Source organism: Homarus americanus, unplaced genomic scaffold, assembly GCF_018991925.1.
Source record: "Homarus americanus isolate GMGI-L3 unplaced genomic scaffold, GMGI_Hamer_2.0 scaffold25450, whole genome shotgun sequence".
NCBI lineage: Eukaryota > Metazoa > Arthropoda > Malacostraca > Decapoda > Nephropidae > Homarus > Homarus americanus.
The window spans coordinates 33,266-56,696 of record NW_024712728.1 but is presented as its reverse complement, the minus strand read 5'-3'; the positions used below and the strand labels follow the sequence as shown (position 1 = coordinate 56,696).

General features: G+C 45.0%; 1 protein-coding gene across 1 annotated transcript in view; it reads left to right on the top strand.

Moving 5' to 3' along the window:
- The window catches only part of LOC121864126 (RNA-binding motif, single-stranded-interacting protein 1-like), a 111,575-nt gene that overhangs the window by 71,668 nt on the left and 16,476 nt on the right, over positions 1–23,431 (top strand). Inside the window, exons 3-6 of the mRNA XM_042363052.1 lie at positions 12,680–12,936; positions 15,286–15,344; positions 19,047–19,296; positions 22,888–23,050. Of these exons, the coding sequence (XP_042218986.1) occupies positions 12,680–12,936; positions 15,286–15,344; positions 19,047–19,296; positions 22,888–23,050 (729 nt within the window). The remainder of the gene's footprint in view (positions 1–12,679; positions 12,937–15,285; positions 15,345–19,046; positions 19,297–22,887; positions 23,051–23,431) is intronic.

Genomic DNA, 23,431 nt, shown 5'->3' with positions numbered 1-23,431 from the left:
GTGTAATTGGGTGACAGGTTGTGTAATTGGGCGAGATGTTTGTATTTAATTGGGCCAGGGATGTGTCTTAGAACCTGTGTGTTGAAATTGGTATGTGTGCTGCTATTATTGTCTGGACAAATTTTAATTGGAACGGACATTCAATCGATATACTTTCCGTTAACTGCCCGACAACCGCTAATTAGGACCTGTCTAATTGGTAAGTGTACCTGTAATTGCCTGACAGGTGTTAATTGGAACAGGTTTTAAACGATGTATTTTCCGGTAATTGGGTTAAATATCCTATAAATAGGCAGGTAATTAACTGCTAGCTATAGAGTGCCCCTGTAATTGGGTCACAGGCATTGAAATGGGTAGTAGAGAGGGTCTTGTAATTGGCAGGTGTTTTAATTGACAGGTGTTTTTATTGGCAGGTGTTTTAATTGACAGGTGTTTTTATTGGCATACGTTTTTATTGACAGGTGTTTTAATTGGCAGGTCTTTTGATTGGCAGGTATTTTAATTGGCAGGTGTTTTAATTGGTGGATTATCTCGTAATTGGGTAAACTGACAGGTGTCGGTAAATGGTAATGATGGTGCGGTTGACTGTCTCTGGGATCCCCTTTGAGTACAATAATTCGATCCTTTTGAGTACAAGGGGTTAAGTTCATGGTTTTATCATACCAGGTTAAGTCATCTAGGTTAGTTCATCATACTAGGTTTCATCATCTCAGGGTAAGTTCATCATACCAGGGTTAAGTTCACCATACTCAAGGGGTTAAGTTCATCATACTCAAGGGGTTAAGTTCATCATACTCAAGGGGTTAAGTTCACTACTCAAGGTTTTCATACAGGAAGTTCATCATATAGGGTTAAGTTCACATACTCAAGGGTTAAGTTCACCATACTCAGGTTTCATCATACTCAAGGGTTAAGTTCATCATACTCAAGGGGTTAAGTTCATCATACTCAAGGTTAAGTTCATCATACTCAGGGGTTAAGTTCATCATACTCAGGGTTAAGTTCACCATACTCAAGGGTTAAGTTCATCATACTCAAGGGTTAAGTTCATCATACTCAGGGTTAAGTTCATCATACTCAAGGGGTTAAGTTCATCATACTCAAGGGTTAAGTTCACCATACTCAGGGGTTGTGGGGTTAAGTTCATCATACTCAAGGGTTAAGTTCATCATACTCAAGGGGTTAGTTCATCATACTCAAGGGTTAAGTTCATCATACTCAAGGGTTAAGTTCACTCTCAAGGGTTAAGTCACCATACTCAAGGGTTAAGTTCATCATACTCAAGGGGTTAAGTTCATCATACTCAGGGGTTAAGTTCACCATACTCAAGGGTTAAGTTCACCATACTCAGGGGTTAAGTTCATCATCTTAGTTGTTTGGTTTTGGTTGTTTGCTAAACTGAGGGGTTAAGTTCATCATACTCAACTGTGTAGTAGGGGGTTAGGTTAGGTTAAGGTCATGCTGGGTTAGGTTAAGGTCATGCAGGGTTAGGTTAGGGTCATGCAGGGTTAGGTTAGGGTCATGCAGGGTTAAGTTAGGTTAAGGTCATGCAGGGTTAGGCTAGGTTAAGGTCATGCAGGGTTAGGTTGATTAAGGTCATGCAGGGTTAGGTTAGGGTCATGCAGGTTAAATTAGGTTAGGTCATGCAGGGTTAGGCTAGGTTAAGGTCATGCAGGGTTAGGTTAGGTTAAGGTCATGCAGGGTTAGGTTAAGGTCATGCAGGGGTGGGTTAGGTCATGCAGGGTTAGGTTAGGTTAAGGTCATGCAGGGTTAGGTTGGGTTAGGTCATGCAGGGTTAGGTTAGGTTAAGGTCATGCAGGGGTTAGGTTAGGTCATGCAGGGTTTGGTTAGGTTAAGGTCATGCAGGGTTAGGTTAAGTTAGGTCATGCAGGGTTAGGTTAGGTTAAGGTCATGCAGGGTTGGGTAGTGAGAGAAAGAGGTGGGAGAGAGGGAGGTCGGAGGCAATGTGTCGGTCATCAAGTCACTGTCGCCTCTACTGCTCCTCTCCCTCCCCTCTTCCTCTCCCTTTTTCTCCTTCCCCTTCTTCCTCTCCCTTCCCCTCTTTCTCTCTCTTCCCTTCCCCTCTTCCTCTCCTTCTATTCCCCTCCCTCTCCTCGCCATTCCCTTCCTTCATTTCCTTCCTCTCTCCCCGCCCGTTTCTTCTTCTCCTCCTACACATCACTGATTCCTCCCTGAGTTGCAACACCTTTCGGGGGGGGTGAGAGTGTGGGCAGTGGTGGGTTGTTGGTGTGGGTGGTGATGAGTGTGGGCAGTGGTGGGTTGTTGGTGGGGGTGGTGGTGAGTGTGGGCAGTGGTGGGTTGTTGGTGGGGGTGGTGAGTGTGGGCGGTGGTGGGTTGTTGGTGGGGTGGTGATGAGTGTGGGTGGTGGTGGGTTGTTGGTGGGGGTGGTGATGAGTGTGGGCGTTGGTGGGGTGGTGATGAGTGTGGGCGGTGGTGGGTTGTTGGTGGGGGCGGTGGTGGGTTGTTGTTGGTGTGGGTGGTGATGAGTGTGGGCGGTGGTGAGTTGTTGGTGGGGGTGGTGTGGTGAGTGTGGGTGGTGGTGGGTTGTTGGTGAGGGTGGTGGTGAGTGTGGGCGGTGGTGGGTTGTTGGTGGGGTGGTGGTGAGTGTGTGTGTGGGCGGTGGTGGGTTGTTGGTGGGGGTGGTGGTGAGTGTGGGTGGTGGTGGGTTGTTGGTGTGGGTGGTGATGAGTGTGGGCGGTGGTGGGTTGTTGGTGGGGTAGTGTGGGCGGTGGTGGGTTGTTGGTGTGGGTGGTGATGAGTGTGGGCGGGCAGGAGAAGTATTCGGTTGATTATAATAATAATAATAATACATATTTTTATTATTAATATTATTATTATTATTTAAATTCTGTTCTACTCATTATCGAATATCATCATCACTATCATATCATCATCATTGTTGTTGTTTATAAAGGTGTTTGTTAGCAGGCCCATCAAGGTCTTCCTACTGAGGCCGTGAGAGTCATGAGCGATTCCCATACTAACACCTCCTCTCTCTCTCTCTCTCTTGTTGTAGGTACGAGGCTGGCGTGACCCTCCGCGTCTGTATGAGTATGGCGGGCTGAGGGCGGGGGGGGGTGAGGTAAGTGTCGGGGAGTTACTAGAGAGGTTACGGGGAGGAAGGATGAAGAAAGAATTGGGGAGGAGGGGTTTTGGAGAGGAGGAGAGAGAGGCAGGGTGCTGGGGAGGGTGTGGGGGTGGTGGGGAGGAAGGAGAAATGAAGGAGAGTTTTGGGAGGGGGAGGAGCTTGGGTATAGTTGGTGAGGGAGGAGGAAAGGAGGGGCAGGAGATGAAGGTGGGGGGTGATAATGAAGAGTCAAAATCTCTCTCTCTCTCTCTCTCTCTCTCTCTCTCTCTCTCTCTCTCTCTCTCTCTCTCTCTCTCTCTCTCTCTCTCTCTCTCTCTTCTCTCTCTCTCTCTCTCTCTCTCTCTCTCTCTCTCTCTCTCCTTGATGATAGTTAATGATTAAAACACCCAATCGCTACTGTGGGGTTGGGTTAGGTTAGGTTAGGTAACAGGTGGTGGAGATGGTGTGCCAGGTGGAGATGGTGTGCCAGGTGGTGTGACAGGTGGTGGAGGTGGTGTGACAGGTGGTGGAGGTGGTGTGACAGGTGGTGGAGATGGTGTGACAGGTGGTGGAGGTGGTGTACCAGGTGAATTTGCAGGTGGTGGAGATGGTGTGACATATGGTGGGGATGTAACAGGTTGTGGTGGTGTGACAGGTGGTGGAGATGGTGTGACATATGGTGGGGATCAAGTTTGTGGTTGTTGACAGGTGGTGGAGATGGTGTGACATATGGTGGGGATGTAACAGGTTGTGGTGGTGTGACAGGTGTGGTGGAGATGGTGTGACATATGGTGGGGATGTAACAGGTTGTGGTGGTGTGACAGGTGGTGGAGATGGTGTGACATATGGTGGGGATGTAACAGGTTGTGGTGGTGTGACAGGTGGTGGAGATGGTGTGACATATGGTGGGGATGTAGGTTGTGGTGAGTGGGACAGGTGGTGGAGATGGTGTGACATATGGTGGGGATGTAACAGGTTGTGGTGGTGTGACAGGTGGTGGAGATGAGATGTGACATGGGTGGGATGTAACAGGTTGTGGTGGTGTGACAGGTGGTGGAGATGGTGTGACATATGGTGGGGATGTAACAGGTTGTGGTGGTGTGACAGGTGGTGGAGATGGTGTGACATATGGTGGGGATGTAACAGGTTGTGGAGTGGTGTGACAGGTGGTGTGATTATCGGAGTAGGGTAGCAGGGGCAGGTGGCACTGTGCCAGGCTCTGTATATGCCTCAGGTGGTGCCAGACCTTCCCCCATATCTACCCTCCCTCCCTCCTCATATCTACCCTCCCCTCCTCATACCCTCACTCCCTCCCTACCCTTTCCTCCCTCTCATATCTACCCTTTCTCCCCATACTACCCTCCCTCCTCATATCTACCCCCTTCATACCTACCTCCTCCTCATACCTCCTCCCCTCCCCATACCTCCCTCCCTCCCATACCTCCCTCCCTCCTCATACCTACCCTCCCCTCCCCATACCTACCCCTCCCCTCCTCATACCTACCCTCCCTTCCCTCATACCTACCCTCCCCTCCTCATACCTACCCTCCTCCTCCCTACCTCCTCCTCACCTCCCTCCCTCTCATACCTCCCTTCTCCTCATACCTACCTCCCCTCCTCATACCTCCCTCCCCTCCTCTACCTCCCTCCCCTCCTCATACCTCCCCTCCCCTCCTCATACCTACCCTCCCCCTCCTCCTTACCTACCTCCTCCTCATCCTCTCTCATACCCTCTCCTCCTCCTTACCTACCCTCCCCTCCTCCTTACCTCCCCTCCCCTCCTCATACCTCCCTCCCCTCCTCATACCCTCCCTCCTCCTTTCCTCCCTTCCCTCCATACCTACCCTCCCCTCCTCATACCTCCCTCCCTCCTCCTTACCTCCCTCCCCTCCCTCATACCTCCCCTCCTCCTCCTTACCTACCCTCCCCTCCCTCCTTTTCCCTCCTCCTCTACCTCCTCCTCCTCCTTACCCTCCTCCCTCCTCATACCTACCCTCCCTCCCTCCTCATGCCTACCCTCCCTCCCTCCTCATACCTACCCTCCCTCCTCCTCATACCTACCCTCCCCTCCCCTCCTCATACCTACCTCCCTCCCCTCCTCATACCTACCCTCCCCTCCCCTCCTCATACCACCCTCTCCTCCTCATCCCTACCCTCCTCCTCACCTCCCCTCCCATTTCCTCCCCTCCTCTACCTCCCTCCCCTCATACCTACCTCCCCTCCTCATTACCTGTGGTGGTGGATGTAATCTAGACAAGGTTCTTGAAACTCCAGGGCACGAGCAGTAGGTATATTCAATAAGTGGTACAAAGGCTGGGCGTGATAGCCAACCGATACAGGAGCGGTTACTAGGGACCCGGACCGTAGGTAGGCCGAGGCCGATCTGAAATTAGCTAGCCAGGCAAGGGGTTGCTAGACATTCCTAGGACAATAAATGGGGTCTTCTAATTACTCGACTAGCGCGGTACAGACATAGTACATCGGGACATAGTAAATGAACATAGGCATTAGACATAAGCATGGACATCAGACATGCTATAATAATATGAAGAATGCAGACATGTGAATAAATGGTACAATGAATGGTAACAAGAGTCCTGGTGTCAGGCGTGTTCACATATCTTGGTATGTACATATCTATACAATACCTACCTCCCTCCTAATACCTACCTCCTCTTCTCCTCCCCTCCTCCTCCTTACCTACCTCCTCCCCTCCCTCCTTACCTACCCTCCCCTCCCCTCCTCCCTTACTACCCTCCCCTCCTCACTCTTCCCTCTCCCTCCTTCCCCTCCCCTCCTCCCCTTTCTCTCCCTCCTCCTTCCTACCCTCTCCTCCTCATCCCCTCCCTCCCCTCCTCCTCCCCTCCCCTCCCCTCCTCCTTCCCCTCCCCTCCTCATCTCCCTCCCCTCCCCTCATCCCTACCCTCCCTCTCCTTACCTACCTCCCCTCCCCTCTCCACACCTACCCTCCCTCCCCTCCTCACCCACCTACCTCCCCTCCCCTCCTCCTTACCCTCCCCTCCCCCCTCCTCATACCTACCCTCCCTCCCCTCCTCATCCCTACCCCTCCCTCCTCCTTACCTACCCCCTCCCCTCCTCCCTTACCCCACCCTCTCCCTCCTCCCCTACCTCCTCCTCATCTCCCACCCTCCCCTCCTCCCTTTCCCTCTCCTCCTCCTTCCCTACCTCCCCTCCCCTCCATACCTACCTCCCCTCCTCCTACCTACCTCCTCCTCCTTACCCCTACCCTCCTCCTCCTACCCTCCCCTCCTCCTCCTCCACCCCTCTCCTCCTCATACCTACCTCCCCTCCTCCTTACCTACCTCCCCTCCTCACCTACCCCTCCCCTCCCTCCACTACCCCTCCCTCCTCACCCCTCCTCTCCTCCTCATACCTACCCTCTCCTCCCACACCTACCCTCTCCTCCCCCTACCTCCTCCCTCCACCCCCCTCTCCTCCTCCTTACCTACCCTCCCCCTCCTCATACCTACCCTCCCCTCCTCCTCCTACCTCCCCTCCTCCCTTCCCTACCCCTCCCTCCCTCCTTCCCCTACCCTCCTCCTCATACCTACCCCTCCCCTCCTCCTTCCCTCCCTCCCTCTTACCTACCCTCTCCCTCCTCATACCCTACCCTCCCCTCCCCTCTCCCCTCCTCCCATACCTACCTCCCCCTCCTCCTTACCTACCTCCCCTCCTCCATACCCTACCCCTCCCCTCCTCCTTACCTACCCTCCCCTCCTCCATACCTACCCTCCCCTCCCTCATCTCCTCCTCCCTCCCTCCTTACCTACCCTCCCTCCTCCTTACCTACCTCCTCCTCCTTACCTACCCTCCCTCCTCCTTACCCTACCTCCCCTCCTCCATACCTACCCCTCTCCTCCCCTCACCTACCTCCCCTCCCTCCCCTTACCTACCTCCTCCTCCTTACCCTACCCCTCCCTCCTCACTTACCCACCCTCCCCTCCTCCCTTTCCCCCTCCCTCCCTCCCTTACCCCCTCTCCTCCCCTCCTTCCCTACCTCCCCTCCCCTCCCTTACCTACCCCTCCCCTCCTCCTTCCTACCTCCCCTCCTCCTTCCCTCCCCTCCCCTCCTCCTTACCTACCTCTCCTCCCTCCCTTACCTACCCTCCCCTCCCCTCATACCCCTACCCCTCCCCTCCCTCATACCCTCCCCCTCCCTCCCATACCCCTACCCCTCCTCCCTCCTCCTTCCCCTCTCCTCCCTCCCCACCCTACCTCTCCTCCCCTTACCTACCCCTCTCCCCTCACCCTACCCTCCTCCTCTCCCATACCTACCCTCTCCCCTCCTACCTCTCCTCTCTTACCCTCCCCTCCTCTTCCTACCCTCCTCCTCTCCCTCCTCTCCTTCCCCTCCTCCTCCATACCTACCCTCTCCTCCTCATACCTCCCCTCCCTCCTCCTCCCCTCCCTCCTCTTCTACCTCCCCTCCTCCCACCTACCCTCCCCTCTCCCTACCCTCTCCTCCTCATACCCCCTCCCTCCTCCCCACCCCTACCCCTCCCCCTCCTCCTTCCTACCTCCCCTCCTCATACCTACCCCTCCCCCTCCCTCCTTATCCCTTCCCCCTCCTCCTTCCCCCTCTCCTCCCTCCTTCCTTCCTCCCCTCCTCCTTACCTCCCTCCCCTCCTCATACCTACCCTCCCCTCCTCCTTCCTCCCCTTCCCCTCCTCATACCTCCCTTCCCTCCTCCCTTACCACCCCTCCTCCTCCTTTCCCTACCCTCCCCCCTCATCTCTTCCTTCCTTCCTCCCCCCCTCCTCCCCCCCATGCCCCTCCCCTTCCCCCCCTCCCTCCCCTCCCTTCCCTTCTTTCACACCATTCCTCCTTCGTGTTTCTTCCACCTCTTCCACAGCCGTCTCTATCGCCCTCTCCTGTCTTCCTCCTCACCCTTGTTACTGTTTTCTCGCCTGTTCTTCATCACCCTCTCGTCCTCCTCCTCCATATCCTCCCTTTACCCCCACCCCTTCCTCCCTTTACCCCCACCCCTTCCTCTTCCACCACTGCAAAAAATAGTCAATATGATGGTGGTGGTGCAGGTAGCAATAGTAGTAGTAGTTGTTGTGAAGGTGAAGGGAATAGTTGTGGTATTTACAGTATAGTGTAGGTGGTTGATTAGTGATAGAACTGTTGGAGGAGACAGGTAGTGGTGGTAGGTCGTGGTGGTGGAGTCAGGTGGTGGTGGTGGTGGTGATGGAGTCAGGTGGTGGTAGTAGTATTGGTGATGGAGTCAGGTGGTGGTGGTGGTGGTGATGGAGTCAGGTGGTGGTAGTAGTATTGGTGATGAGGTGGTGGCTGTGGTGTCTGGCGCAGTTGGATCAGCAGCAGCTAGAGGTGAGGGGAGGGGAGTGTGATGGAGCAGTGACGTAGCGGTGACGTGTTTGTGTGTGTGATCGTAACTCAGGTGCGCCTTAAAGTTAGATGTGGCGACCTGCCCTGGCGCTCCTCTCCCTTCTCCCTACCCAATCACACACCCCCACGGCTTCTACGTCATCACTGCTGGCCACAAGCCGTGCGTCTTTGCCTCTGACGTCACATCCGTTACCTTGGTGATGTTGACATGGGCAACCAATCAAATTGTTACGGATTTGTGATTTGCAGAATAATTGACGTCACCAGTTACTCAACCAATCACTTTAATGACCGGTGTAGTTTGTTTTATTGGAGGTCAATATTGACCTTGGTTTTATCACGAGTAGTGAAGTAGTGACGTCTTCTCTGATGACCAATCATTGATCACCGTTTGATGATACGTGTTACATCACGAACCAGTCAGCCAATAGGATACTGTAGGAAGTGTTGCTCTTCCTGTATGTGTGTGTGTGTGTGTGTGTGTGTGTGTGTAATAATTAACGGTTTATTGATAAGGCAACAACTACCATAAACTGGAAATCTGCAATAAACATAAGTGGTACATAGAGAGAGGGTCGTTTAACAAGGAGTTTCAGTGTGGTGACGACAAAACGGAGACAGACAAAGAGTGAACATAAGTTATTTACGAATCATTGATGGTGTTTACTATGGTAGGGCGGACTGTTGCTACCCACATCCTCCCACCACAACACTACAAACCCAGCCGTACACACACACACACACACACGCACACACATTTACACTAAAAATATCATAAATCATAAAATATATTGCTCAGAGCTGGCACTAAGCTTTTAAGAAACGGGTTATCTAACAAGGCGGTATTCCTAGTTGACTCCACTGCCACGTGACATTGTTTACATATGACGTCATAGAAGAAGCACGCGAAGATGCTCCATCCTTGTTATGTTGCGAGGAATACACACACACACACACACACACACATACACACACACACACACACACACACACACACACACTTTATATATATACATGTGTGTGTGTGTGTGTGTGTGTGGGGTGTGTGTGTGTGTGCGCGCGTCACGTTTGTAAGTTTTTTTTAAGTGGCTCTTAATGTTCTGCATAGGAAAAATAAGGTTATAGGAAAGGTAATATTAGATTTAGTGATAGAGACACGACGTGAAAACTTAGTTGTTGGGATGTCTAGTCCGGGGAGGCTCTCACAGCTGGCGCCCGTTGACCTTGACATAGCTAACGGTACCAAGCTGCACCCACCTCGCTCTCACACCTCCCAGCTGGTAATGGTCCACTGTTGCTTCGCGGTGGGCTAGACTATGAGACTGTTGCTTTGACCTCTGCCTTACCACCTGAGGGATGGCTATTTTTTAATTTTTGTGGTGGTGTGCTGACTGACGGGCGGTAATGTAGTCACCCAACTTATTACACATAAAAATTAACTTCCCTAGCACTATTTGAGGGGGTGGGGGGTTAGATTAGCGTTAGAATGGTTAATTATTAGTGAAATATCTACCCTAACATTATTTGGAGGGAAGGGTTTAGGTTAGGTTAATTTAACGTTAGGATGGTTAATAATTTGTGAAAGAAGTTGTGGTGGAGATTCTTCAGGTGGTCCGATAAGAGTTTAGTGTGAGGCGGTAGATAGGACACTGTTTATGTTGTTCTGTGTCGTGTGTTTATGTGGGTCTCTTTAGCTGTGTCGCGGGTTATGTGGGTCTCTTTAGCTGTGTCGCGTGTTTATGTGGGTCTCTTTAGCTGTGTCGTGTGTTTATGTGGGTCTCTTTAGCTGTGTCGCGGGTTATGTGGGTCTCTTTCGCTTTAGCTGTGTTATGTGGGTCTCTTTAGCTGTGTCGCGGGTTATGTGGGTCTCTTTAGCTGTGTCGCGGGTTATGTGGGTCTCTTTAGCTGTGTCATGGGTTATATGGGTCTCTTTAGCTGTGTCGTGGGTTATGTGGGTCTCTTTAGCTGTGTCGGGTTATGTGGGTCTCTTTAGCTGTGTCAGGTTATGTGGGTCTCTTTAGCTGTGTAGGTTATGTGGGTCTCTTTAGCTGTGTCGCAGGTTATGTGGGTCTCTTAGCTGTGTCACTTGGGTTATGTGGGTCTCTTTAGCTGTGTCGTGTGTTTGTGGGTCTCTTTAGCTGTGTCGCGGGTTATGTGGGTCTATGTGTTTATGTGGGTCTCTTTAGCTGTGTCGAGTGTTTATGTGGGTCTCTTTAGCTGTGTCGCTTATGTGGGTCTCTTTAGCTGTTATGTGGGTCTCTTTAGCTGTGTCGCGGGTTATGTGGGTCTCTTTGTGTCGCGGGTTATGTGGGTCTCTTTAGCTGTGTCGTGTGTTATGTGGGTCTCTTTAGCTGTGTCGCGGGTTATGTGGGTCTCCTGTGTCGTGTGTTTATGCTCTTTAGCTGTGTCGTGGGTTATGTGGGTCTCTTTAGCTGTGTCGCGGGTTATGTGGGTCTCTTTAGCTGTGTCAGGGTTATGTGGGTCTCTTTAGCTGTGTCGCGGGTTATGTGGGTCTCTTTAGCTGTGTCGCGGGTTATGTGGGTCTCTTTAGCTGTGCTTTGTCTATGTGGGCTGTGTCGGGTTATGTGGGTCTCTTTTAGCTGTGTGGCGGGTGGACAGTCATGCAGTGGAGCAGGAGGAGGTGGATTCAAACGTTTGTTGCATGACTTTTTGAGTTGTTTGGACAGTATCGCTTCTACTCTAATTAGCCTAATGTAACTAAAACTTATTCTAACTAAACCATCAACATAACCCAACCTTACCTAACCTAAACCTAATTTAAACTAACGTAATCCTAACTTAATGTAACATCCCAAAACATAACCTAACCTTAAGTAAAGCGTAACTCAAGCAAACTAGATCTTATATTATAACTAAAACATAACTGGTGCAGCTCTAAAGTACGAAAGGAAAAGTTATTGGGGAATATTTTGTCCAGTGAACGACTGAAAATGGCGCTCTGGGGTACACACCAATCTAGACTGGTGTGTGATGTTAACGCCAAACAGCGGGTATTTTTTGCAAAGGGGTAAATTTTTCCAAAAGGCCGTAACATACTGCGTATATCTCGTTTAATTTTCAAATGATTTAGGTATAATATTTTGTTAATGTTAAGTATAAGTGGGAGCCTCGTGGACCGTTCAGGACAATAGTTAAACGCTTCATCTTTTCAAATCCAGTCATACTTGTTGTGTAAGCTGTAGTGCTGAGAATTATTCTTATACTTTTAACGTTTCAATGGTGCCGCTGTACAGTATATATTTCCATTATCTCTCTCTCTCTCTCTCTCTCTCTCTCTCTCTCTCTCTCTCTCTCTCTCTCACACACAGTTGACACGTCTGCTTCCTACATGTCGATGATAATGTAACCACCACTAAATATAGCATTCAAATTTACACGATTTATGTTCTAATTAATGCTACACACCGTACTATGTAATAGCTATTACGACATTACTGTGTGTATGTGATGCCTTTATGGATTAATTTTCTCAATATGAAGTCTTGAGCCAGCGTCGTGTGTGTGTGTGTGTGTGTGTGTGTGTGTGTGTGTGTGTGTGTGTGTGTGTGTGTGTGTGTGTGTGTGTGTGTGTGTGTGTGTGTGTGTGTGTGTGTGTGTGTGTGTGTGTGTGTGTGTGTGTGTGTGTGTGTGTGTGTGTGATTCAGTTTTCGTGTTGGGAGCGCCAATGTGTTTGTACACCAGTTGGGCATCAACACAGTATTAAATACAAGCTCCTCGTTCTCGCCTTACTGTCCCTCCATGTGCCCGACAGTTGTCAACATGATAATGGGAATGAGTTTGAACCAACCTCGGGAGATGGATGTATCACAACAAGATCTCCAAAAAGGATTAATAATTTGGATTTTTATGATTATTCTATTTTTAAACCAGTTGTCAGAAGATATTTATTTTTGTGGGAAATATTAAACAAACACAAATATGTTTTTCTCTGCCTTGTCACCATCTCACCTCCCATCTTAATGTGATTTTTATATCACTTAAGATCTGACCATTGAATATTATTTGCCTATATTGACATACTTTGCTGATTGTTGTACGTTTTTGTCCAAATGATGCATTGTACTGTACAGTGTAACCTGATGAGGCCCGACAGGAAGTATCACCCCTGCAGTTATTAGTACGTGTTAGAGATGTTTGATGTCTTATATAGTATAGTGGAGTGTCGTCATGTGTATTTACTTGGTGTTCTTTTGTTTACAGAGTTACGGTGGTGGCGGGCAGGTGCCGCCAGTGTCACCCATCACGACGCCAACGTCTACTGGCGGGCCACACGGCGGGGGCGCAGGTGGCGGTGGTGGCGGTAGTGGTGGTGGTGGTGGCGGCGGGGCTGGCGGCTACTCTGCAACCTCACCCTCCTCACACTCGAGCTACGGGGAACAACTCTCCCGCACCAACCTGTACATCCGTGGCCTGAGTCCTGAGACCACGGATAAAGACCTCGTCGACATGTGCAAGAAGTAAGACCTTAATTTGCCTCCTTCCCCTTACTCTTCCTTCCTGCACCAAGACTATTTTCCCTCACTTGGATTCCTCCTTCCTCTCCTTACTCTATTCTCCTATTAGGCATCACACTACTTCCAAGGATCTCGACGAAGTGACCGAGAAGAAAAGCCATACACTGCTTCTGTTACTCTAGCTGTGTATGCCCTGCTTCCTTCCTTTAGCCCTTTATATTCGGCTTCGTCCCTACTCTAGTCCTCTCTGTTTGCTCCTTCCTACTCAGCCCTCTGTTGTACTTCCCTAACTCTTCTACTCTTCCCCCCTAACACCCCCCCCCCACCATGAGGGTGTGAGTGGTGCGGGTCACAAGCAGCTGGCACACCTCGTCACCTCAGCTGATAAAAAGAGTGCAAGCCTTGCAGTATTGCAAGTCAAGTTGTTGATGTTACAGCACTGACTCTGCGATATGTGTGTGTGCTGTATATTACCTCATCAGCTTTATTATGGTTCTGTTATTGAATAATGAAGGTTTGCTTTCTAATTCACTGCTGACACAGATTGCACCACCACCCCTTCTGGTCTCACTCCAGCCTGTGTCAGTTGCGTGGTGGTGTGAGCTGTGTCAGTGCCAAGTGTTAAGACAGTACCATAGGCTCAGGAGTGTTATTGTCATTCTTACCGTGTGTGAAGCTGCAGTTGCTTACTGCACAAGCCCTCAAGTACTGTACTGTAATTGCATAAGTGGAGTCGTCGTCAAGGGTGTATAGTGGAGTTATCACCTGTCACCGTCAGTAGTTGCTTCTGGTATTTTTGGATGTATGATTTTAATTTTTAATCCCTCTACAGAGGCACGGGTGTCATGTTGGTTTGGACATGTCTGTCTGGACATGTTGTATAGCCATCTCACACAAGTATGTTTGTAGGATCATGTAAAAACTATCGGACTAAAAACAGTGAAATATCATATGCTTCTTTGCATGCATTATTATATAAGTTGATTTGATTTTTTAATATAATATTACAATAATGGGTGTAAATTGTAGTACTTTGAATATTAATAGAAAAGAAAAGGGTTTTAACAGGTCTAGAGCTCTTTTGTTTCTTCTAATCTCTAATTATTTTAGGATAAAAAACACTTAACAGTAGAGAAATGTTAGTACAGTCAAATTGTTAGTAAGAGGTTGGTGGTAGTTGTCCCTTGACCACCAATGTCGCGCTACATGTTCAGACTCATATTTTTTCTGATGGATACAATATTTTTATCACCAGTTTTCCTGGAAGTTCTCTTAAGTTAACTGTCAATGAGCAGTGTGACTCCTGAAAGTATTTACTCTACAACTTTACATTGGGTTAATTAAGCTGGATTCTATTTTTAGTTTTTTGGTAATGGATTTCCCTACGTGGAATTTTTTGAAGAGCAAGTTGTCTGTTAACACAAAGTAGTTAACAACTGTGCTCTGGCCATACTGTAATTGCATTTTAATCTTACCATAAACTTCTGATTTCCACCATCAGAGTTCAGGAGCTGGGGCATAAACAAAGAATCACTCCAAATCCCATGTGGGAGCCTCAGGGTTGGACAGGTGACCCATTGAAGGTGCCCCATCCTGTAAAGATGCAGTTAGTCACTAGTTAAAACTTTTATTACTCATTGCTTGGATGGGCAAAATATGTAAGAGAAATGCTTGGCATAAGGGAGCACTCCTACTGGAGTGTTTTGCATTTATTATTATAGTACCTGTACTGTAATTTTTTTTTTGTGTGTGTGTGTGTGTGTGTGTGGTTTTAAATAAATGAGTAAGCCACCCTGGGATGAACACAAGGACATATATCATGGATTGATTCAGTTTGTGGCCAACTATGGAGTAGTTGACTCAGATACTGTACAGTACAGTACAGTACTGGGTGGTATTAAGGTTGGCTAGAGCTAACCTGGAGTGGTTCCTGTCTGATGAACACTGGACTGCATATGATCAACCCTCTGCCCTAAGTGCCAATTTTTTCTTTTAATTCCTCTTTTAATTTTTCTGGTTGTGACAGGAAGTTATAAACTAATTACATGTCCAATCCAACATTGCCTCATTACATTACTCCCAGGGAATCTAACCCAGTAGGATTGATGGCAATATACATGGGTGTCTGGGACCAGGCTTGGCCATAAAATGAGGTTTCCATGATCAGTTCACTGAATCTCTCGTGTAGGAACTGGTTTAGAGGATATAAGGTGTAGTAGGCATTGTGAAATGGTAAGCTCGTCTTTGTTGTTAGGAACAATCATTGATGTTATGGTACCTGTCATTACATGTATTGCTGTGACTGTAAGGAGGAGCTGGGAGCATATCATTAATGGTGTTACTGTGTTTCAGATATGGCAACATCATATCAACAAAAGCTATACTCGATAAAAACACAAACAAGTGCAAAGGTGAGTTTCATTTACTAAGATTCAAGAATAAAAATTTAATTTGTTTAGTTGGCTGCCTTACCTGTTAGAACACGAAGTAACACTTACATGACAAACACAGATTCACTTTAGATTGTTAATTAATACTGTACAGTACTGTATAATGTTTGTTGTTTTTAGAAAACATTAAAGTACTGTACTGTGTCCTCCTCATACAGTAACAATGTTCATGTACACTCTCGGCAAAAACTTCTCAAACATCTGGGCACGATGGATGTGAGAATGAGCAGAATGGGGCTTGTCTCAATGGTTTCAGATTTTTTTCTTCAGATTGTATAGTGCTTATAGTGTTAGAAAAGTTTTGGTGAGAGTGTACAGATGTTTACAGAAAACATCAGGCTGTGCACTATACAGTATATAGTAGTGTCATATTAACTCTCCCAGTAACAGAAAAGAATTACTGTACTGTACTGGTAAGTTTATGAATATCCTGAGTGTATGATCACTCACTCTTTGAAAAGTCTCCATTGTAAGATGTTATAGAATCCTGTGTTCATTGGAGACCCTGCCAGCTTATGTTAATTCAATTAAAGTCATTTTTGGTACATGAGCAGTGAAAGTCAAAGTAGAATTTAAGAATTCTTAAAAGATACATGTACTGTACTGTAGTAACTTTTTCATCTACACCAGGAACTGATAAGTACTGTACCTTGTTATGTTTCGTTTTTCTCTCTATTTTATAGGTACTTCTTCTTTTCTGTTTGTGTTCTATATGCCAAGGCCACACACAGCTTTACTAGCTTCAGAGTTGTGTTGTGAGAAGCCTTATCACTTGTATGAGCTAAATATATTTTTCTATGTACTTTCTGATTGTTTTGCCCATAAACAGTGGCCATCTTCAGTGAAAGTTAGCTGTAGGGACAGTGGAAATTTCATTTTCCTTGAGTTCATTTTTATACATATGGGGTCAGCATCAGCATCAAATTACCAGCCGATCAGTTTGAACGTCAGTAGTGGGGAAATTTCTTGAATCAATTATAGCAGATAGCATCCGATCGCATCTAGAGAAAAGCAAATTAATCTACAACTCTCAACATGAGTTTACAAAGGGAAAATCTTGTCTAACAAATCAGCTAACGTTTTTTAGGAAAGTCTTCGAGGTAGTAGATAATGACGAAAATTACGATGTTATTTACTTAGACTTTAGCAAAGCATTTGACAGAGTACCGCATCAGAGGCTTCTAAGAAAAATTAAGGCTCATGGTATCGAGGGGAAAGTTTTAAATTGGATAAAATCATGGCTCACCGATAGAACGCAGAGGGTCAGCGTAGATGGTGTTAAATCTGAGTGGGGCCGGGTAACCAGTGGGGTTCCCCAGGGGTCAGTACTAGGCCCACTCTTGCTCATAATCTACATAAATGATCTAGATACTGGGATCAGCAGTGACATAAGCAAGTTTGCGGGTGACATCAAAATAGGGCAGCAAATTAATTCAGGGCAGGATGCAAATGCATTACAGGAGGATCTAAATAAACTGCAGGGGTGGTCTGAAAACTGGCAAATGAAATTCAACACCAGCAAGTGCAGCGTACTTAATATTGGAAGAACAAATACTTATAATGTATACAGCCTTAACAACATCAACCTAGAGAAGTCGACTTGTGAAAGAGACCTAAGGGTACTTGTAAGTCCGGACCTACGGCCTAGAAAACAGTGCGTTTATGTTCAAAATAAGGCAAACAGAGTATTGGGTTTTATATCTAGAAGTGTAAGTAACAAGAGTGCAGAGGTCTTATTGCAACTATATCTTGCGCTAGTCAGGCCGCACCTCGATTATGCGGTTCAGTTCTGGTGCCCCTATTATAGAATGGATATAAATTCACTAGAGTCGGTGCAGCGAAGAATGACAAAAATGATTCCGGGACTTAGAAACCTTCCATATCAGGATAGGTTAAAGAAACTTAACTTGCATTCCCTAGAAAGACGAAGAGTGCGGGGATATGATAGAAGTATTTAAGTGGGTGAAAGGAATCAATAAAGGATATAGATAAAGTTCTATAATAATATCCGAGCAGGATAGGACTCGGAGCAACGGATTCAAGTTGGATAAGTTTAGGTTTAGGAGGGAGATAGGAAGGAACTGGTTCACAAATAGGGTGGTGGACGAGTGGAACAAGCTTAGCAACTTTGTAGTAAGTGCGAGAACTCTGGAAAGTTTCAAAAGGAGGCTAGATAGATTCATGGATGATAGAGAGTGGTAGTAACTCTCGACAGGAGCTGCCATGCACAGGCCAACCAGCCTATTGCAGCCTCCTTATTTTCTTATGTTCTTATGTTATGTTCTTAGCTATCAGTTAAGGGTTAACCCCTATAGTTTTAAGAAACCTCTGTAAGGTTGTTTTTGTATATTTAACAGATGACATAGAGGAAGAGAAAGATTTTTGTTATCCTCTTTGGAGGCAGAGTGTTTGTCATTTGTGTGTGTCAAGCCATCACATCCAACATTTGGTCACTCACTTTGTAAAATCAACTTGTACAGTCTTCTATGCAAGACTGAAACTTGGCACAAGGATTTTGAAGAGATGATAGACAAATACAAACTTTTACCACATTTGGAACTTACTGCAGAATGTTTTTGTCAGTGTTGGACATGATACAGTATGCAGTACAAGTACAGTGACCCCTCGGTTAACGAACTCAATCCGTTCCAGAAGGTCGTTCGTTAACCGAAAAGTTCGTTAACCGAACCATTGTTTCAATGGGTTTTTGGGTAATTGGTTCCAGCTCACCGAAAATTTCCTAAATTCAACAAAAATGGTAGAAAAGTACAGTCTTCTATGCAAGACTGAAACTTGGCACAAGGATTTTGAAGAGATGGTAGACAAATATACACTTTTACCACATTTGGAACTTACTGCAGAATGTTTTTGTCAGTGTTGGACATGATACAGTATGCAGTACAAGTAACTACTGTATGTACTTCCATGAAATCAATTCCTCCTACAGTCTTCCATGAAAGATTCTGAACCTTGGCACAAATATGTTTTAGAGGACATAAATTGTTTGTTATACCTACTGTATAATGGTTCTTTTATTTTAATTAAGAATAAACCTTCTACAGGTACTTTTTTTAGGAAACCAATTTATCATCTGGTTTATGCTCTCTTCAGTAGTAGTGCTGTAAATTTTTCCTGTATTTAAAAAAAAATTACTGTTAAAGAATAGGATTTTTTATGTTTTAGACCTTTGACTTGCTCACCACCTTTTCAGGAGGTATTGTAACAGTCTCGCAGTACAGTACACAGCAAACCAGGTGTTTGATTATTGTTTTATGTTTCTCAAAATCAAGTTACTACACTGTACAGTACAATAGTTACCTCCATCAGTCTGTTTGTACCTAGTGTCTCCATCCCTGTGTTTCTTATTTGATGCAGAATTTCAAATTCAATAGAGGAATTCAAGTAGAGGCAAATGTATATTAATTAAATGATATGTCATATAGTATATACAAAATATGGGACAGCATGTTAAAGGTCAATATTATGGGAAAAGGTCCAAGATCAGTCGGTCTTCCACTCGGAGCATTGGTTGGTCTGAAACACTCAATGTTTTGTTGGTATACGAGTTTTCAATACTGGATTGTGCATTTTTTCTTTATTTATTTCTCACAAAGTTTCTCATGTATAAAAATTTTATACACAATTTTTATTTCTTTTCCTCAGGTTATGGTTTTGTAGACTTTGAGTCACCAGCAGCTGCAGATAAGGCTGTGAAGGGCTTACAGGCATCCAGCATCCAGGCTCAGATGGCTAAGCAGCAGGAACAGGACCCCACCAACCTGTACATTGCCAACCTCCCGCCACAAATGAACGAAGCAGAACTAGAACAGCTACTTGCTCAGCACGGACAGGTCATCTCCACTCGCATACTCAGAGACAACAATGTACAGTCCCGAGGTGTTGGGTTTGCTAGGTATGTCTGCCCTGTTAGTTGCTATAATAAGTCTTTTGTGATATGCAAAAGTATGACTTCTTTGTTGGCATTCATAATAGTAAACTGATATGTTGAATTATATACCTTACTGTACAGTGTGTGAAATTGTTTACCAGAATTCTCTTGTGAATTTTGTATGTTATAATTTTTTCAATGTGAGACCTTGAGATAATGAAATGGAAATTTATCCAGCTTCATCCAGGTGTGGGTGTGTTCATTCATCCATGTGTGGGTGTGTTCATCCATGTGTGGGTGTGTTCATAGATACTGTATGAGTCTTGCCAGCATTAAGAGTCCTTTGCTGTAAATTCACTTTTGATGAAACTTGGTTTGAGTGATAGTCTAGGCAAGATCTCTGATAGGATTGCACTGGAGCAGTCACTGTGTGATAATTCTGAGGAAGCAGAACTTTGAAAATGTCGTGGTCACATAATCATAAAAAGTCAGAGTTTGTTTTTCATTCTTATTAGAGTTTAAATTCAGGAAGATATTTTTTTTCCCGCTCCTGCACATTTTCATGCTTTGCTGGTGGGTGGCTAAAATTAATAGCAAATACAGACTCCTTTCAATCACCTCCATCCATTTTCTCTAACTGCCACTTGACAGTCCTAACAGCCATGTTCATAAAGGTTGCTATACAGAATAATTTTGCAGCTACTGTAGTGTACACTGACAAGCAGTTTTGGTCTGGGGTTTTCAACCTTTTATATGTTGAGAACACTGTACAGTGACCCCTCCGTTAACGAACTCAATCCGTTCCAGAAGGTCATTCGTTAACCGAAAAATTCGTTAACCGAAACCATTGTTTCGATGGGTTTTTGGGTAATTGGTTCCAGCTCACCGAAAATTTCCTAAATTCAACAAAAATGGTAGAAAAGTTCACTTACTTTGAGGTGTGTATGTAGAAGGCTCCTGGACGATGATGATGATGGGATTTAGAATGGGGGTGGAGGAGAAGGAAGAAGAGAAGACATTGGGGTGGAAGAGAAGTCACCCCATGGCGCCATTTCACCCATAAAATTTTAGCTCTCTTGGTGTAATTCAAGATTATTTTCTTTAAATCAACACTGCACTGCATTATATATTGTCAATATGTAAAATATATTTCAAAATGACCAATAATTTGCTTGGAAACACAGAAAAAAGCGTTTAGTTGAAGAGAGTCTCAAGCAAGATGTTAGTGAAAACAGAGAGAGACTAACTCCTGTTTGCTGTGTTAAGAGGCTGGATGCCGCTCATTAAACTAGTCACTTTACCTTCAATTATGTTCAATAATTGTTAAAATGACTAAAAAATTGAATATTAAACTTGAAAATTATTGAATAGTATAAACTTCTTGATATTTACTAAAGTAGTAAGGAATTTAAGCCCTAGAACCGATTAATATATTGGCGGACTGATACTAAAGCTGGTTGCCCGGTCAGTGCAAGCGAAAACATGTTGAGGTCGGTTCGTAAGAACTTCGTTAACCGAATTTGTTTTCGTTAACCAAATTGAAGATCCTTATGGAAGGCAGTTCGTTAATCGAAATTACGTTAACCGAGGTGTTCGTTAAACGAGGGGTCACTGTATTGGGTATTTGGAATAAAAATAAAAAATAAATTTATGCCATGTTGAAAGACAAGGTACTGTGTAGGGTGTGAAGCATATATGTTAGTTGATAGAGGTATCAATATGTGTGTTTGGAGGTAGAGCTATTGGTTTGTGTATTAGGAGATGGCCGTCACTTTTACTGTTTTATTCGGCTATTGCCAGACGATTTTACTCAGCACAGAGAGACCCCTAGTACCCAAGGGGTTAACATACTGGCATGTTATTTGGGTTCCCAGTGAGGGATAAAGAAAATTTTTTATCTGTGCGTTTCTCGTACATCTCCTTTACGTATGATAGTCTTTCACAATATCCAAGCACTCATTGATGATATCTTCATAAGAATATCCTGTATAGTATACCATACAAAATAGCAATAATGAACTGTACAATTAATGGCAAAATTACATGTAAAGTCAGTTCAAATTAATGTACAGTATATAAGCAACTACTGTGTACAAGGATGTGAATCATAAACTCAGTATGGTTTCCTGGGTGGTGCTTTCTTATTCTGGCATAACTTAATCCCATTTGTTTTAACTATAACTCTTAACATGCAACTGTAGATATCTCCTCAATCACCCCAAACACACATTGGTACACACACACACACACACACACACATACAAAATCTGACTTTCAACATGTGATTATCTCAACAGAGTTATGATTACAAAATGCAGGAATTTTAGGAAAGACAGAAATCGGTCCCTAGACATATATTTACCAAATTCTGTACTGGTTTACCCGGTAATATGGTTAATTTTCCAGTAATCACCCAAGACCTGCTTATTTATGTGTGGCATCAGCATCATCAAAGCAATAACACACATCACTCCTGCCTCTGTAGGTACTCACCTGTGGATACAGTATGTGAATGTGGTGACAAAATTTGCCCACCAATAACAAACCTTTCCTAGTTGTTAGTCTGCCTCACTACCAGATTCATAACATCATCTTCAAATATTGCTTGAAAGTAAGATTATTCTGCACATCATCATTATCATCACCTACAGGAAAGTTATTTTGGAAGCTGCTGTATGCATTATCAAAATCGTGTGTCTGGTTGAAAATCACTGGTATTAATCCAAATGTAAATATCACTTGGTAACTGAGGCCTCCCACCAGCACCACCACTTACCACATCTTCCTCCTCAGTCAGATCCACCTCCACCTCACTGTCACTCGCCTCATCTTCTGAGACAGCAAACTCACTGCCGCTGTCTTGTCCTCCTTGCTCCTCTACACCTGTAATCAGAATCAGCACAGTTCTTTTCTCTTTTAATATTCTTTCCTTCACTATATTCTTCATTTAATATCCTCAGGATTTTATGAGGGCGTGAGATATTTTGCCCCTCCACCTTTTTGTTTCTTGCCCCCCCTTGCACCCCCTCCCCCCCACCACCACAACCACCACAGGACATCAATGGTATTGGCTCCAGGTTTATATGAGACCTACTGAGTGATTGTGGGTCTGTGTATGTCACTTAAGGCAGAGTTCTGGTTCCTCCTAAATTTGCCCCAGATGTTCAAGGCTGCACAAACATTCCAAAATGCCACCTTGAAATTTTAGTGTTTATATATGTTGGCTGCAATTTAGGGGTTAATATGTACCAGGATTTCTGCTGTTCTGGATTGTTTGATGTGATAATTATTCCATTAAAGAGATATATTATACCACAGTATCTTCATATCTCTTACAAACTTATGAAAACACCTCAACAATATGTGTTGTAAAGTGTGGAAAATATTTGTAATTTTTTTTTCCAGAGGTTAGTACACACACATCAGAGAAAATACATGCTTTATATATCTGTAATGTCATTTATTTACAGGCTCGTGTTTACTTAGAACAGACTTTCAGAAGTTTACTTTTCTTTGTGTAGAAGACTTACCGGTACTTTGTCATTGATATAATACAGTTCGGTCTGTTGTTGTTTATTTTGCGTACGTGTTCTTGTAAACTTTCTGTCTTTGCAGGATGGAGTCTCGTGAAAAATGTGAGCTGATTATCCAAATGTTTAATAAAAAGGTGCTGCGAGGTGCTAAAGAAGCACTTCTTGTCAAGTTTGCTGACTCAGGCAATAAGAAACGTAACCAGTATAAGGCCAAGGAACAGAGTAATTGGGAACGATCAGCAGAAGTAAGTGTAGGTTCAACAGGTTTCACAATTATAAATTTTATTTCTTCAATATTTTTTATTTTTTATTTATTGAATTGATTTTTTTTTTTTTTCACTTACAACGTTGATGCTGCAGAGACGGCAGACCTAACATAGTGAATATACATTATAAAGACGGTAGGGTGAATGATATACATGTTGTGATTCCAGCTTCTCACAGTAAAAGCTGTCTGATGCATATGATTTGATGTATAGTAATTATGCTTTGGCCATCTGTCTGTCCAACCGTCTGATCTTGAAGTTTGTGTCCAGTCCATAACTTTTCAAGAAACAGAAGAGTTATTCAAAAGATACACTATCAAAAAGGTATATTACAAGAGAATTATATATTATTTACTTAAG